The sequence below is a fragment of the Miniopterus schreibersii genome, assembly GCF_964146895.1.
Source record: "Miniopterus schreibersii genome assembly, chromosome: 19".
NCBI lineage: Eukaryota > Metazoa > Chordata > Mammalia > Chiroptera > Miniopteridae > Miniopterus > Miniopterus schreibersii.
In genome coordinates, this window is record NC_138119.1 from 8,555,240 (window position 1) to 8,571,613 (window position 16,374).

General features: G+C 51.5%; 1 protein-coding gene across 1 annotated transcript in view; it reads right to left on the reverse strand.

Annotated features, from left to right (window-relative positions):
- Positions 1 to 7,699: 7,699 nt before the first annotated feature.
- CD58 (CD58 molecule) overlaps positions 7,700 to 16,374 on the reverse strand; it is a 28,384-nt gene continuing 19,709 nt past the window's right edge. The window contains exons 3-6 of the mRNA XM_081120992.1: positions 14,999 to 15,289; positions 12,038 to 12,094; positions 11,260 to 11,296; positions 7,700 to 9,779 (exon numbers count right to left, since the gene is read on the reverse strand). Of these exons, the coding sequence (XP_080977118.1) occupies positions 9,770 to 9,779; positions 11,260 to 11,296; positions 12,038 to 12,094; positions 14,999 to 15,289 (395 nt within the window). The 3' untranslated portion in view covers positions 7,700 to 9,769. The remainder of the gene's footprint in view (positions 9,780 to 11,259; positions 11,297 to 12,037; positions 12,095 to 14,998; positions 15,290 to 16,374) is intronic.

Consider the following 16,374-nt stretch of genomic DNA (forward strand, 5'->3'; position numbering starts at 1 on the left):
TTTGGACCTTTCGAGGCCTTTGCAAAGTCCACCTTCCCCTGGGAGACTTCCTGAGCAGGCAGTCAGTCCTGAGGTGACCCCCCTGCTCTCCTGCGCCTCTAACCCCCTGCTCTGCTGCGCGCCTGGCCTGCGCACAGAATGGGGCTCGGCTCACGTGGAAACTGCCAGCTGTCCTCCAAACTCAAGGGCACGGCCCAGGCCTCCACTCTGTTGAGCCCTGAGAATGCTCAGCATAACAAATAACGCCGGGAAGTTGCTGGAAAACGTGTGCTGAATGATGAACCGGTTGCTTTTTAGGAGAGGCTGTGGGAGTCTGTGCGCCTGAGAACCCTCTCCCCAACTTTCTGGGCTTTTCAGAGGGACTGTCATTGTCCTTTGCTAAATCCATGCCTCGGCCATCTGCCGGTCCTGGAGGTGGGAATGGGGAGCACCCTGTCCGCCGTGTCCAGGGGCCGCACAGTCGGGGCTTTCCTGTTCCCTTAGTCTTTTCCCAAGTCTGGGCGCTCCGTCCCAGCTCTGCCCACAGCAGCCACCGCCACCACCCCGAGTCTCCTCCAGGGCCACGTGTGTCTGCACAAACCCCAGACTTTCGCTCCTTCCCCCACTGGGCCTGCCTGTGTTCTTTCCCTCAATGTGTCGTCCCTTCTCTCCGAAAGGCCTGTTCATCTCCAGCACCTGCAGAAGAATGGTAGTGTCCACAGGCCGGGCGGGCGTGCGTGTCTGTCCCCCCTTCCCCGCTCCCCATGCCCAGGCCCCTGGGCACCCCTCCACGGGGGCCTCCGGCCTTTCCTTCCAGCCAGGTGCGGGGCATGGGGAGGGCCCTGCAGCCACCCCGAGTCGCCCTCCCCGGGCCCCAGTGCGCTCAGTCCACAGCTGTGAGGGCCCCAAAGGCGCCACCACGTCTTACCTTGATTCCCAGTGCTTGGCTCTGTGATGGTCTCGCACTAGGCGGTCACTCAGCGTCAACTGAAGACAGAAATGAACGGCGATGAGTAGACGGTCTTGGTCCTGCTCTATGAAGACACTCCCGGTCACAGCGAGGACACTTACAGTGGTCGCTGACGGTGGCCTCTGCCCCAGCCAGGACAGGGGCAGGGGCAGGCACTGTCCCTGGAGGTGACTAAGCCCCACTGCCTCACCTACGCGATGAGCTCCAGGACAGGGGCGACTTGACCAGGGTCACCCATGTGAGCGGCAGACGCAGGCAGGACCAGACTCGGATTCGCTGACCAAGTCAGGCCTCTGGAGCAATAATGCGCTTCGCTCCGAAAATACCTTGTCATCCAGACTTGCCTCCCTTATTTCCAATCCGTGGGGGCTGCACGGGGCTGCCAGCCCCTCCCCCCCGTCGGTGAGTCCTGGGAACGTGCGTGTGCGAGCGGCGAGCGGGGGCCGCGGGCCCGCTGGGTCTGCAGGCTGCCCGGCTGCCTGGCGTCCAGCTTGTCCCTTTTCTCTTCGCTAGCCCGGGCGCTCACGGGGAGGCTCGTTCTTCGTCACTCAGCGGTTTCAAATGTTTCTTCTGTTCGCAGCCCACCTGGAGTCCGAATCCTGTCCCTGGGACAGAACAGTTGGTTGCTATGGAAATGGCTGTACCACCCCAGGCAGCAAGGATGCTGCGCGGCAAAGGGTGGGGTGGGGTGGGGGCGGGGCCTTTTAGACTAGTGACCATTTCTCTAGGCCAACCCGGTCCTTCTGCTCCTCCACCTGCCGGAGCTCCGTCCGTGCGGCTTCCAGGACTCGGGGTCCGCGTGTGGCTTCCCTTAGCCGCACCGCACACCCACCACCACTGCCCACCGGCCGAGGTGGAAGCCTTGCCCCACCCTCTCTGCAGCCCCGAGCCCCACGTGGCGCGCATCTCCGCCATCGCTGGCTCACCCGCGGCTGATCCTCTCTCCAGCCAAGACCCACCCCTCCCGAGCGGTCGCACTTAATGAACTCGAGTGGAATCACTTGCTCTTTTCTCAGCACACCTGGGCCGTTGGCTGCCTCCTTCCACGGGCCCCGGAGGCTCTGGGGGCCGCAGCCCTGCCCCGGGAATGAGGGTCTGGATAGTGACTGCTGGGTTTTCTCGCTCTGCCCTGACTGGAAAGAGAAGTGCCCTGGGCATCTCCCGTGGGACATGCCCCCACTCAAGCCCCCTGCCGTTGTTTATGGAGCCGTTACCCCGGGAGTCAAGGCCTCTCCCAAACCGACTCTGCTGGGGGACGGGGCAGCATTCAAGCAGGGCCGTGAGGGGGCCGTTTTGGAGACAGACCCGCCGGGGGGCCTTGGAGCCCACAGCCCTCACCCTTCAAGGGCACAAGGACAACCCAAGCCAGGCATCCGGGCAGCTTCCGAATGCGGTGCTTTGTCATTTCCAAAGAAACCATTTCACAGCAGCTCTTCCCAGGAGAGAGAGAGGGAAAACAAAGCTCAAATACCAGAGCCACAGAAATAGCCGGGGGCTGATTAGCTGTGACAGGCCGGTAGCTGTGGCCTCCCGCCGACAGCTCGGCTGAAATAATAGAGATGCTGCGGGCTGGTTGGCAAAATGAGTCCCTCAGGCTCGGCCCGGCCCGGCCCCGGGAGTCAGACGGACACCACCGGCAGGCGGCTCCATCTCGGCACGTTAAGAAAGCAAAGGGGCAGGTTTTAGGAGACTAGGCAGGGGGACAGGGGGACGTGCAGCCCAGGAGAGGGGAAGGACCCGCCTTCGGGAGCCCCTGGATCGGGTCTGACTGCAACGGGAAAGATGGAAAGGTTAATAAGCCGGCCGATGCCGAAAGAGCACAGTTAGGAAGGTCCAGGGGCTCCCTACGGGGCTGAGGGCTGCTGGGGGGGAAGCCTCACAGCTTCCAGGAAAGACGCGCGGCTCAGACAAAGCTTTTCAGCTGCTGGCTTTTGTTCTGCTTTGTGGATGTTTTTCTTCCCGGTACTTGAGAGAAAATTACCGTCCGATCTCCCCGCCCCTCGCTTTTCTTTGTCTGGACAGGTCTGCTGGACTCCAGGTTCTGGCGTGAAGTCCGGGGCCCCGCCTGCTCAGCACGCCTCGCCCCACCCTCGTTCCCGCCTGCAGGGGTCTCCCTCGGGGGCATTCGTGGTGCCTTAGAAAAATATTTGCACCAGTGTGGGTCTCATTGGGGGTGGGAGGGGTCGTATTTCTGGCCACTAAGTGGCTTCACAGATCGAGAGCTCAGCCCAGGAGAGGCCTTTCGACCAGGAGCTCCCTCTACTCTTAACAGCTTGGAATTGCTATTGAGGAGCAAAAATGTCACCCCCAAACAGGCCAGCTAGACATAGTGATTCTTTTTCATTAAAGGCCCCCAAGAAACCACCAGTGTACGAAAGAGACTCGGACCCTCCTCTGCCCCCCGGGGGCAGGCGCTAAACCCCCCACGTGAAAGGTGCGCCCGCTGCACCTGGAGGAAGGAGACATCCCATCGCCAGAGGCGGGGACTCCCGGGCAGAGAAGTCTGTACAAATGAACCCCGTGACCTCGGCACCCCTACGCCAACCCCTTGTCCTTGTCGTTCCCAGATGTGTTGCTTCTTTGCCTGGAAGGTATAGAAGCAATCGGCCCTGGGCACCTATTTGGGTCTCCGTTCTCTTGCGAAGGCTCCCACATACCTCATGTACGTGAACACTCAGTACAATTTGTGGATCCCCCCCCACTGGTCTGTTCATGTCAGTTTAATTTTCATACCCAGCCAGGGACCCTAAGTGGACACGGAAAACTCCCTGCCCACACTATTCCAATAACCTAGCCGGTCCCCCAGGTTCCATCCTTGCCACCGCCCAGCCCTGTCGATTTCCCATTCAGCGTCCAAAATGATTTCAAAACATAAGGCCGGTCGGGCCACCCTCCTGTGCAAGAGTCCGCTGGATTCCCATGTCACTTGCCAACAGACCCAGATCCTCACCGTGGCCCACAAGTCCCCACGTCCTCGCCTGGCTGCCCCCTGCCTCCTCTCCTGCCACACCCCTCCCTTGCTCACCTGCTCCAGCCCCGCCGGCCTCCTTCACGGCCCTGAACGCACCAGGCAGGCTCCTGACACACTTCTGTTCCTTTTGCCTGAAACACGTGCTCCAGACACCCACCCAGCGTGCTCCCTCTCGTCCTGACCACCTCCCAAAAACGGTGCCCGGTTCCATCAGCCTCTGGTCCCTTCTTCCACTCTACTGTCTGTCTCCTCTACTAGACTGAATATTAGCTTCATGAGAGCAGTATCCTCAGCACTGAGAACAGGACACAGTAGGTGCTCAATTAAATCATTGTTTCCTGAATTAATCGGATTGATTTTCAGTCTAATTATTTGGTCCGTTTTCTTCTTTACAGATGGCAATATTTTCCACGTTTTTTGCAGTACACGTGTATTCGTTTTAGCCACCAAAAGCAATAAATGACACAGTTTGGTCTCTGTCACCTGTTCTTTGTTTCTTACAACCCTTTCAAACATGTAAAAAACATGCTTGGCTCACAGGCCTTACGAGAACAGGGTTTAAGGGTGGGCCAACCAGCCCACTGTGGGTTTTTGTAAAATGAGGTTTTATTGGGATGCAATCCGGCGAGTTTATGTACAGTCTGGGGTTGTGTTCATGCTCTGGTGGAAGTGGGTGGTTGTGACAGAGACTATCAGAGCTTGGAATATTTACTATACAGAAAACATCTGCCCAACCCCTGCTCCAAGGTACTGAAGCGATTTTTGAGATTAATGTTTGTCCTATTTTGCAGATGAGGGAACTGAGGACCAGAGAGGTTAGGGCTTGCCCAAGGCCACACAGTAAGTGGCAGAACCGGAACCCAGGCCCAGGTCTTTGACTTCTAAGCTGGGGATGTTTGGCCTGATAAAGCGACTCCCGAAAGGGCAGCCCCCAAAGCCTGGGATATTCTCTTGTTCAGCCCACTGGGGAAGGAGGCAGCAGGTCCTGTGATGGCAGTGTCTGAGGGACACTGGGCACGCAGAGCTGACCTGCACGGAAATTCTCAAGATTCTCATGAAATCCTGTTGCGTACAGAATATCTCCAAAGACTGACTGTGCTCTGAAAGGACTACAGGCTGGCTGGCTGGCTGGCAGAGTTGTCCCATAAAATCCAGGTTTGGTTTCTATAAACATATAACAGGTAGTCAGGCCACTTGAGCTGCAGAATCCTCCCAGGGAGGCCTGGGCTGGCCTTGCATCCCACACCCCCTGTAGGCAGCGCCTTCACTTGTGTGAGAGCGACGCCCAGCGGACACTGGTGGTATCGCCGCCCCTAACCTCTCTGGGCCCCAGTTCGCTCAACTGCAAAATAGGACAAACACTAATCTCAAAAATGGCCAGAACCACTCTCAGGTCCCAGGCCTCGCTCGCTTCCTGGGCTGGGAGTGTTCGACTGGCGTGTGTTTGAGTAACGGTCCCAGCACGTGAAACTGAGTGAGCGTTGTCCTCCTCAAGACCCTTTCTGAGGGACACTGGTGTGGGCATCTCCTAACACTGCTGCCCCTCCATGGGCTGTGTGGGGAGTGCTCCCTTTGGGCCTGTCTTTATGGCCTTTCATTGCTTCTAGAGTCTTACCTGTGGGGCAACTCTGACCCCTGAGAACAGTCGGCCCTTGTCGAAGCTCTGTTTTTGTTCCCTTCAGTCCAGCTTTGCTCCAAGACCTGCTTTACGTGTCCCATAACGTTTTTTTGATTGGCGTTATTGTTTGTGGTTTTTTATTTGAATTGAATCCTAAAATTACAAATTAGGATTCCCAGCATTTCTGAAAAAGTCAAAAGACACTTCTTCTGAGTTCTCACTCAGTAGCAGTGGCTGAAGCTGAGGAGCTGCTGCACCCTTTGGACTGGCAGAGATTTTCCAGTTTGCCACAGTCCCCACCACTCTCTATTGTCTCCTATTGCCTGCCTGCCCTGCTGTCAATTATATTGTCTCCCTGGTCCCTATAGAAGCTTCACAGTTATATCACACACGCAGAATAATTGCCATAATAATAGTTGCTGGCACAGGAGTAGACTACGTTAAGCATGGTACATTCCTTCTATCATTTAACCCAGTGAAATAGGCATCGTTACTCCCAGCTCACAGATGGGGTTCACCATCCCTAAGTAAGTTGCCTGTGATAAGGGAGCCAACACCTATGCCGTGCAGTTAGCCGCTGTGGTCAGGCAGGCAGGCAGGCAGACCTAGATTTAATTCCAGGAGATGGTGGAAAGCCAGGATACATTGACATAAACTATCTTTATGAGCCACAAGGTTGAAATGAATTTCAGTTATAAGCACATGCATTTTACCTTGTCAGGTAATGGCTTCCTCCCACTGGTTTAGGGGCTGTGACTGCCTCAGTGAAGTTCCCACCCAACCACAAGGTTTCCTCTTTTTCTACCCATCATGAATTCAAGAATGGCTAACCCTGTCCCCGATTACAAAGGAGGCTAAGTATCGCTGGTGTTAAAGACACTAAAATAGTTTCTCCTCCTTCTTCAGGACACCTATCTTGACTCCCTTCCGATGCCATGTGCCCAGTGCCCTGAGCTCCCCCAAAGGGACCCAGGGATCCCGCTGTGACACAGTGTCCAGGCCTGGACTCTGAGACATCACCTCACCTTCCAGATTTTTCCAACTCCTTTGTCCATCAGAATGACCCCCATCAAAACATCCTCGGCTGTGTCCCAAATTTTCAAGCTCTTGCTAAATGACCACTTAATTTGATAAACCAATGTGCAGGGAAGGTGCCGATGGAATCATTCTTTAAACAACTACTTACTGAGTGTCCATCCCTCCTTTTAAAGCCATTCCAGGGCTTCCCCTTGGTCTTGGGAGACTGAAGACAAATCCTTAGCAAGGCCTACTAGGCCCTGCTTCTTTTGACCCCTTGATTCTGGCTGGAAGGCAACCGCCTTGCCATCCCCCTGGGACAGGGTATTTCCCAGCGGCCTGTGTGGGGAACACAGGCTTTTCTCTTTGCCACTGCAGCTCCTGCAAGCGACAGCACTTCTATGGCGCCTCCAGGCTTTACAGTGCCTTCACTGACCCTCTGTGAAGTGGGTGGGGAGTGTCAGCCTTTGGTCCTAAGGGGGTCTTATCACCCAGAGGCTGAGGGAGGGCCCAGTGTCCAAGCACTGGGAGCTCAGCGGTAACAACCGCTCATTCTTTGCGGGGGCTGAGGCAACCAGTTCCTTAAAAGTGTACTTCCTGAAACTTGCTGACATGCTTCTCACCATGTGCGATGCGTCACCAAGGGGATGAGTCACTCCTTCCGCTGGGCACTGCCATCTGGGGTGCATGCTATTGCACCTCCCAGCCTCAGGACCAGCTCCAGCTCAGGGCCCCCAACAGTCTTACAGGAGTGAAACTTCTCGCCAACGGCCCCTCTGACCACACCAGTTCTCAGAAATCCCCCAACCCAGGCTTTAGCTTTTTTGACTTCTGCCCACTTGCTTTGTCAGCCTCTCTCAGGCTCTGCTGGGAGCCCCGGTCTAGGCTCAGGCTCCTTGGTGCCAGCTTTGTCCACGCAGTTTGCTCCTGGGTGGGGGGTGTGTGCGCATCTCCCGAGCACTTCTCTTTACTGGGTTTTTTCGCCACATACCAACTTGAGCACCACAGGGCTGCATCATTTCTATCTCCTCAAGGACCCTGGTTTCGTATCTTTCTTCCTTCGTGGTGCATGGTAGCAACACGTCCATGGAACGTTTTCCAGTCTCATCCAACGGGACAGGGAATGGAAGCTGATGGACAACAGTAACCAAAGCCATATATACATATATTTTTTTAAAGAATGAAAATTTGCCAAGAACACAAATTTGGCAATTCGCAGAAGAACAAGCCCAGATCACCAAGAAGCATGAAAAGATTTCAGGCCCCAGTAATCAGGGAAATGTAAGCGACGTAATAATGAGATGCTTCTTTGCTTCTTTCAGAGTAACTAAAATTTTGAAAGACTGGTAATACCTCTTGCTGGTAGGAATGCAGGAAAGTCAATAACTGTTCTTGGACAGCACCCTCTTCTGGAAAGCAATCTGGCAACATGCACAAAAGTTAAAATTAAAAATACATGTGCCTCGCCCGGCCGGGTGTGGCTCAGCGGTTGAGCGTCGACCTAGGATCCAGGCGATCGGGGTTCGAGTCCCAGTCAGGGCACATGCCCAGGTTGTGGGTTCGATCCCCTGGCTGCGGGGGCGTGCAGGAGGCAGCCGATCAATGACTCTCATCATCGATGTTTCTCTCTCTCTCTCCCTCTCCCTTCCTCTCTCTGAAATCAATATATATTAAAAAACAAAACAAATGTGCCTTCTGACCCAGCAGTTCCACTCCTAGGAACCTACCCCACAGATATAAAAATACCTGGAAAATACCAGAATACACAAGGGTGTACAATGAATTCCTGCCTATGGTGGAAAAACAAAACCTAGAAAGCAAGCACATGTCCTTCCGAAGGGGAGTGGCTGCATCTACCACGACAGGCCAAGGAAGTCCATTAAAGAGTAACTGGAGCGATACCAGGTGATTCGCAGGCATCACCGTGAATAACTGGCCAGGGAAAGCAAGGGAAGGAAACTGGGCATAAAATTACCCCATTTTAAAATAGAAGCAATACCACCCTGCCCCACCCCACCCCCAACTGCGCATGTGCGCCCGCACACGTGAGCGTGGAGGCACCAGGGCGGGATCCAGGCCCGGCTGTCAGCACGGTGCTGGGGACACGGACAGTCATGCGGGGGGGGGGGGGGGGGGGCGACGGGAGGAAGGGGGGGCTCAATCAGAAGGAAAGAAAGGACTGCGCTGAAACTGACACGATGCCTGTGTGTGAGTGGATGTGAGAAGAAAATTCTAATTACAGATACATCTTAAACATGTTTGTTAACCTAGAACATACCAGGGTTCATTCCTTCACCAACAGTTTGAGAGCCAAGGTCCTTTCCCTGAGAGCAAGACTATTTTGGGGGAGAGGTGGAAGGTGGTAAAGGGGGACAAATGGTGACGGAGGAGACCTGACTTGGGGCGGTGAACACACACACAATGTACAGACGGTGTGTTAGGGAATCGCACGCCTGGGGCCTCTATTGTATTAACCAGCGTCTCTCCATAAAGCTTCAGCCCCTTTCAGGCCGCACTCCCTCCTGACCGGATTCCAGGCCCCGCCGCGGGTCCTGGGGTTTCTGCCAGGGCTGCCAGGGGGCAGTGGGGCCGCCCACTTCCTTCTCTTGCACTTACAAGCGAGCACGTGGTTTTTGAGAGTTCTCTGCTGCTCACCTGTCAGCATGACAGCGAACTCAATACGCTACGTGGGTCAAAGATCTTCAGGGCAGGACCCTCCCTGTCCCGCCCAGGTCCCACACCTGCATTCGGATGGGGCGGTGGGGACGTGGTCTCTGCAAGGGAAACGGACGGCCCGTGACCTCGCCTCCCAGCAGCGGGGAGCTCATCTCCTCCGCTGCACTACCGAGCCTGCAAGGAATTATTTTTCCTCTGAAACAAGAGACGTGGAGTGTAGATTTCAGCGTTTGCCTTTACCTCCTGAGGGACGTGACCTTTTTTTTTTTTTTTAACTTACAGGAAAAGAAGAGCGAAGCCACCTAGTTGTTTCTGTACATATGTATACTTATTTACAAAAGCCACCTTCCCAGTGCACAGTATACGAGGACTAGGTCCTCATGAAATACAGGGCCCAAGGTAAAAAATGTTTGTCCCTGTTTCTTCTTAAAAAAATAAACATCTTGTGATGAAATATTCGAGGTAACTTTATGTCTTCCCAAAGATGCCGTAATAGTTTTCAAGCCATTTTAAATTAGTGACTAAGGATTTCATTCCATCAAGTGGAGCTGTAAGAGAAAATGTCCCATGTCAGTAACTGGTAAGATGCAGTCAACCTGCGTTGCAGACCAAGAGTTGTGATTACCCTCCTATTCCAATTCGAGTGGGCCTTTTGTAATAAATCCATCCACAGCAAGGGCCCTGGGGAGCGGAAGTGAGGGAGCCTGGTCTTGAGGCCTCACGGCAGCGGGAGCTCCACCAGCGCTAACGACAGGCCCGTCTCCCCAAACCGACTCGTCGCGGAGTGTGACAGGTTTCCAACTCACAGAGCAGAGGCCCTAAGGCCCACATGTAAACTGTCACCCTGCCCACGTCCATTTCCTCCTGTGCTACATGACTCTCCCGGCAATGGTTTCCTTCCCACCTCAACTTCTCTTTCAGTCACCCCTGCGGTGATGACAACAGTCCTGGGCTCTCAGAGGAAACAGGCGCACCCAGCGACGGCGTGGCCTGAACACGCCCGTTCACGCAGAACCCGCCCCTCAGCCTCCTGTCTTCTCCACAGACCGGAGCAGATCAGACAGGCCCAGCCCGGCCCAGAGTTCCCAAAATACGTGAACTCCACAACCAGCCTTCATAAAAAACTCCTGCTGTGGGAAAAAAACCCGGAGCTTTCCCTATCCAGGACCTCACAGAAAGTGACAATGGGGGCTGAGAATTTCTGAGGGATAAAACGAGTTCTGGCCAGCGCAGGACGTTGGCTTCTTTTCTGAAGAATACTAGTAACCATAGTCGCTAACATTTATTGAGCAATATTATCAGCTACTCTAAGCGTTTTACTTATATTAGCTTGCTAAGCGTTTTACTTATATTAGCTTGCTTCTACCCGTTATAGATTTCTATGCTATTATTATGTGTACTATCATTGTTATTTCTGTACCACTGTTGTGCCCATTTTCCATGGAAGACAACTGAGGCACCAAGAGTGTAAGGGACTCGTCCGAGGCCTGGGAGAGATACAACTGGCGTTTAAACCCAGGGGCTTTGGTACCAGAGCTGCACTCTTGGTTCAACTCTTGTTCATATGACCTCCACACTTTCTGGCAAACCTGGCCCTCCATATTCATGTCTGCCGCAACCCCCCCATTCAGGCCCTCTCTGCTTGGCTGGGTCACTCCATTTACCCACTCCCCAGGGTCCTCATCTCCGGCCACTTGCCTATTAGTTCACCCTCCGCTTTGCTAGCAGAGCCACCTTTCTAAAGCAAAGCTCTGCTCAGGTATCCTCTGGGTGCCTAGCAAGTGATACTGACACCCTGTGCCAGGCTCACTGAGAGGGTTCAACGGAGAGATACGGAGAGTGCCTGGCACGCGGCTGCTGCTTAGTGAACTGTGGTTAGTGTATCTGTTGATGTCACTCGTTACTGTTCAAGGCCCTGGCAGACACGTAGCATCTGGCTCCCCAAGTGCTAGGCACCCGGCATCGAGGCTGCTCTGGTCTGACACACGATTCACAGTTTACCCAGTGCCCAGTCTACAGGCTACTTACCTGGCTCTTCCTCTTTTACTGGCAAATATTATAAGACCTACAAACGAAGAAATTTTCACCTCATTAAAAACTGGATAGAAGCTGAAATCTAAAGTTACTAACTGCCTTGTTAGAGACCTGAAGCTAGAAAACTCCAAAACTGGAGCCCTGACAAGCTGGCATTCCTCTCTCCTAAATGCTTAAATGAAAATGGCTATAGAGTGGGTCCAAAGAGCTGTTCAGAAATTCAGTCGCCAGTTCTCCAGGGCATATGGGTTGCTTTCTAGGTTGGCCCAACACCTCTGGCGGACTAAGGTAGGCTCGGGAAGGCAACAAGGACAGTACCAGATAATTATTACTCACTCTGAGTGACTTAGCTCAACAAAAGTTCCTTCCTTCCTGGGACCTCCTCCTAGACTCTAAGACATGGACATACGGCCAGAGCAGCCAAGAGTAAAATCTGGCTTGGAGAGCAGAAGTATAACTATACGTTGACGTGGGCCACAGGCAGGAAGAGGCTGGGGATGAGGTCCCAGGACTATTCAGCTGTGCCCCTGCCTGTAAACTCGCCGTGGCCCAAGGATTCGTTCCACCTTAAAAACAAGGCACAATCTTTGGAGGAAGCTGGCACACCCGGCAACCCAGACAACAAGTAAAACACAGAAGTTTCCGTTCCTTTCAAAATGCCTAAAATTTCAAACTTTCTTTTCATTTTCAAACTAATTCATTTTCTAGCCTTCGAAAAACCAATTCAAGCTTGAAAACGTATTACATTTTTTTAAGAAAAGTATATACATACCTGTTACAATGCACACGACTGGTGCAGCTAGAATTACATATCTAGTCCGTGAATTATCTGTGAAAAGAAAAAAGAAATACAATTAGCTGAACTGATCAAAAACAGAGATACAGAGATGACGTCTCCTGTAAATCCCTGGTTATAAGACTTCTGTTCAGCTAGTCTTCAATTGGTTACTGCGGCTGACTGTTCTATCATTTAGTTGTAATTCCAGTTCGGACCAGGGAGGAGGCGAGTGTAACTCCCACCTACTCTCTGCCTTCTTCCCCCACACCGTCCTCTGTGAGGGACACAGGGCAGTCAGAACACAGGCAGCCACCAGCGAGTCGACTGGGGAGGCCCCCGGCCAGGCTCTGCCGGCTGCCCGCCACACCCGTTCTCCCGTCTTTTGTAACAACTCAGATTTTCAGCTGGGCCACTGACACTCGGACTAAGAGATTAAATTCCCAGCCTTTCCCGCAGCTGGCCTTGACTGCGGGACTGTCTGGGGCGGCAGGTGCAGGGAGGGCTGGGTGGACTTCCCGTCTCCCGTCTGAGCCCCGCTGCCCGAGGCGCCTGGGGAGGCAGCAGGAGCTCCACGGCTCTTGGGTCCCTGACAACTTCATAAAGCAACACCATGCCCAGAGCTGCCTATCTCCGGTTTGGTTTTGGTTTTTTAAATATATCTTTATTGATTTCAGAGAAAGGAAGGGGGAGGGACACAGAGAGACAGAAACGTCAATGATGAGAGAGACGCTGACCGGTGGCCTCCCACGCCCACCACTGAGGACCGAGCCTGTAACCGGCGCAAGTGCCCTGACCGGGAATCTAACTTCCATCTCCTGGATCCTAGATCAACGCCCAACTGCTGAGCCACACCCGGCCAGGCTATCTCTGTTTTTTCAACATGAAAGAAGAAATCTACATTTTTAAGCTGCAGATACATTTTTATTTCAAACAGCTGAAGCTAATGCTAACTGATACAGTCCCTTTCAGACACCTCTCCCCCTGGGAAGATGCCAGATGCCATCAGCACTTTGGAACAGCAGAGATTCAGGGGCGGTCACAATACAAGTTTTTTTCTTTAATCTTCACCCAAGGATATTTTTTCCACTGCTTTTCAGAGAGAATAGAAGGTCAGGGGAGGCAGGGAGGGGGAGGGAGACAGAGAGACAAAGAGAGACAGAGACACACCGATTATTGCCTCCTGCATGAGACCAACCGGGGCCGGGATCGAGCCTGCAACCCGGGCATGTGCCCTGACCAGGAATGGAACCGGGATCTCCTGGATCAGAGGTCGATGCTCAACCGCTGAGCCACGCCGGTTGGGCATATTTTGTGTATGTTTTAAAATGATACAGGTTACATTCATTTGGCTGCACATTATGGTAGAAGCATCTACTGTTACCCACTACCCAATCTCTCCTTTTTCAGCATGAGAGTTACTGTTTTAATTGGGCACGTGGCCAGCCTGCTGACAACGACATTTCTCAGACTGCCTCAGCTAGGTGTAGCCCGAACTCAGGGTGCTCAAGGGGGTGTGAACAGAAACGATGCAAACCACACTGGGTTGATCTTTAAAGGGAACATGCACTGCCCCTCTCTCCCCCCTCCCACTTGTTATGAAGCAAGGAGAGATGGGGGCCTTGTCTGCTCGGCTCCAGAGAGCACTATTTTTAAGCCATAAATACTATTTCAGTCTATTATTTCCAAAAGATAGGGATTATTTGTAAAACATAACCATGCCATTATGATGCCTAAAAAACTAATTTTTAATATACTCAAATATTCAGTGTTTAAATATCTATTTTTTTTAATCAAGAGCAAATAAAGTCGATATATTGCAATGTATATGTTTCTTAAATCTCTTTAACCTCTGTTTCCCTATCACCTGTCTTTTCCTCCCTTTACAATTTATTGATTGAAGAAACTTGGATCCCGGTCCTGCAGAACTCCCCGTAATCTGCACTATTGTTTCATAGGGTGTGGTTTTCACTAGCCGATTCCTGTGAATCAGTCCAAATTCTTCTTCATTTGATTTATTTTGAGACATACAGAGAAGCAGGATGGTGTCATGGGAAAACACTCTGGAATTTGAAGACCTACATTTTAATCCTGTCTCCATTACTTAAGTGACCTTGGCCAAGTCACCCGACCTGTTGAACCTGTCTCCTCATTCTTAAAAAGTACATAACAACTCATGTGTGGGAGGCAACCAATCGATGTCTCTCTCTCATACGGATGTTTCCTCTCTCTGTCTCCCCCCCCCTTCCACTCTCTCTGAAAAGCAATGGAAAAAATATCCTCTGGTAAGGATTAAAAAAAAAAAGTAGCAGGTTAGTCAACGTGAGTTACTATGATTCACTGATAAAGCATTAGAAGGTCTGCATAAAAAATTAACACTCGAACAAGATCCGGTGTTTAAATGTTACACCTACTGTTATGATGCATGAAACTCCATAGAAAAGTATTCTAAATCATCATGGAAAAAAAGAGAGAGAGAGAGAGACTCGGACTTTTACTGTAGCACATGTGAGAACGTAAATGGTTATTAAGACTGTTATGAAGCAGTTTCATAAATAGTTCAGAGCAGGGGCTCTGGAGCCAGGTGGCCTGATTTCAAATCCAGGCTCTTCTACTTACTAGCTGTTGACCTTGGGCAGGCAACTTCAACTCCCTGTGTCTTGGTTTCTCCCCATAAAAAAGAATAATTGCTAGTATCCAACTCACTGGATTGCATGAGACTTAATTAACACATGTATTAGAATGGTGTTTGACCTAGAAAGTGCTGAAAGTGTTAGCTTTCTCTCTCTAATGGGGTGCCTGTGAAAATTATATCTTATTTTCCATTTCAAATTTGTGAGATGTATGTTGGCCACTGTCCCTGCGGGCTGAAACCCACAAACCACCACTGGTCCATGAACCCCACTGGTGTGTGTGTATATATATAGAGAGAGAGAGAACATTTAGCTGTTTACTTACCACGTCGGACACAGGTTGACAGAACTACTGATGATGTTCTGACAAATACTGGATTTTTAACATAACAGTATACTTCCTGTGAGAGATCATCACTCTTCTTAAACTGTAACACAGTCGATATGCCGGGGGAAGAGGCTCCTGGCCCTGAGCTTTTATTGCACGGTGCAGAAGGGCAATACCACGAGTAGGTCAATAGATCCCGATGCCTGTTGTAGCTGTCAGGAACCTCACAATGGATGTCAATGCTTTCATTAGTCAATGTGCAGTTTAGTGTTGGAAACGGAAGAGCGTCTGGAAAAAAAATGTAATATTTAGTACAAAAAAAGTAATATTTAGACTCATCTTCTGTAATTTTACGAAGAGGTCCGAACTTTCTTGTGAGTTTGAGGAGATGAGCAGCCGCTGCCCCGGGCACCAGCAGAATTCTCACTTCCTCAGGGTCTGATCTGCCTGCTCAGATTCACAACACACACGGGCCCCAAGCCCCTCCTCAATTCTGAAAGCCCAACGATCTTGACAAGACGGTGGCAAAGTCACTGAGCTGCAAATCCTCATCTGAATTGACAGGAAGGTTTATAGATTTTATTTTTCTCACATATTTCAAATATTCATTATCTTGTTTTACTAAAACTAGTCATGTGCTTGAGTATAGGGTGCTCCCCATAACTAAGTGGGGTGTTTCTTAACATTGAGAGAAAATAGTTTATATTATCTTTCAAAAATCTGAAATGTTTGCCCTGGCTGGTGTGCTCAGTGGTTAGAGTGTCATCCCAAGCATTAAAGGGTCACGGGTTCGATTCCTGGTCAAGGGTACATACCTGGGTTGCAGGTTCAATCCCCGGTCTCTGTTGGGGCACAAGGAGGCAACCAATCAATGTGTCTCTCTCACATCAATGTCCCTCTCTCTCTCTCTCCCCTACTCCCTTCCTCCCCTCCACTTTCTCTAAAAGTCAATGGGAAAAACATCCTCGGGGAAGGGTTAACAACAACAAAAATCTGAAATGTTTAATTCCAAAAGCTACTTGACTCAAAGGGTTCTGCAGAAGGTACTATGGGCTGGCCCTGCTGATAAGTAGAGTAAGGCGTGGCACCTGTCAGGAGGGAATCTAGCACTTCCACCCGTCTCCCCTCACAGCATTTCCATATCTCACTTGACCTCGACAATGACCTTGTAAAGTATTCTGTTCCCTTTTACAGATGAAAATGAGACATATTTAGCAATGGGTTTCTCCGTTTGTAGAACAGAAGCCTGCTCACCAACAGGTATGCACACCTCTCTGCAGCACTGGGTCAGACTTCTGCACCCCAGACCTGTCTGTCTATAACCTTTCCCATTCTCTCGCTGCCATGGGACTCACCATAGCCGTGTCTAACAG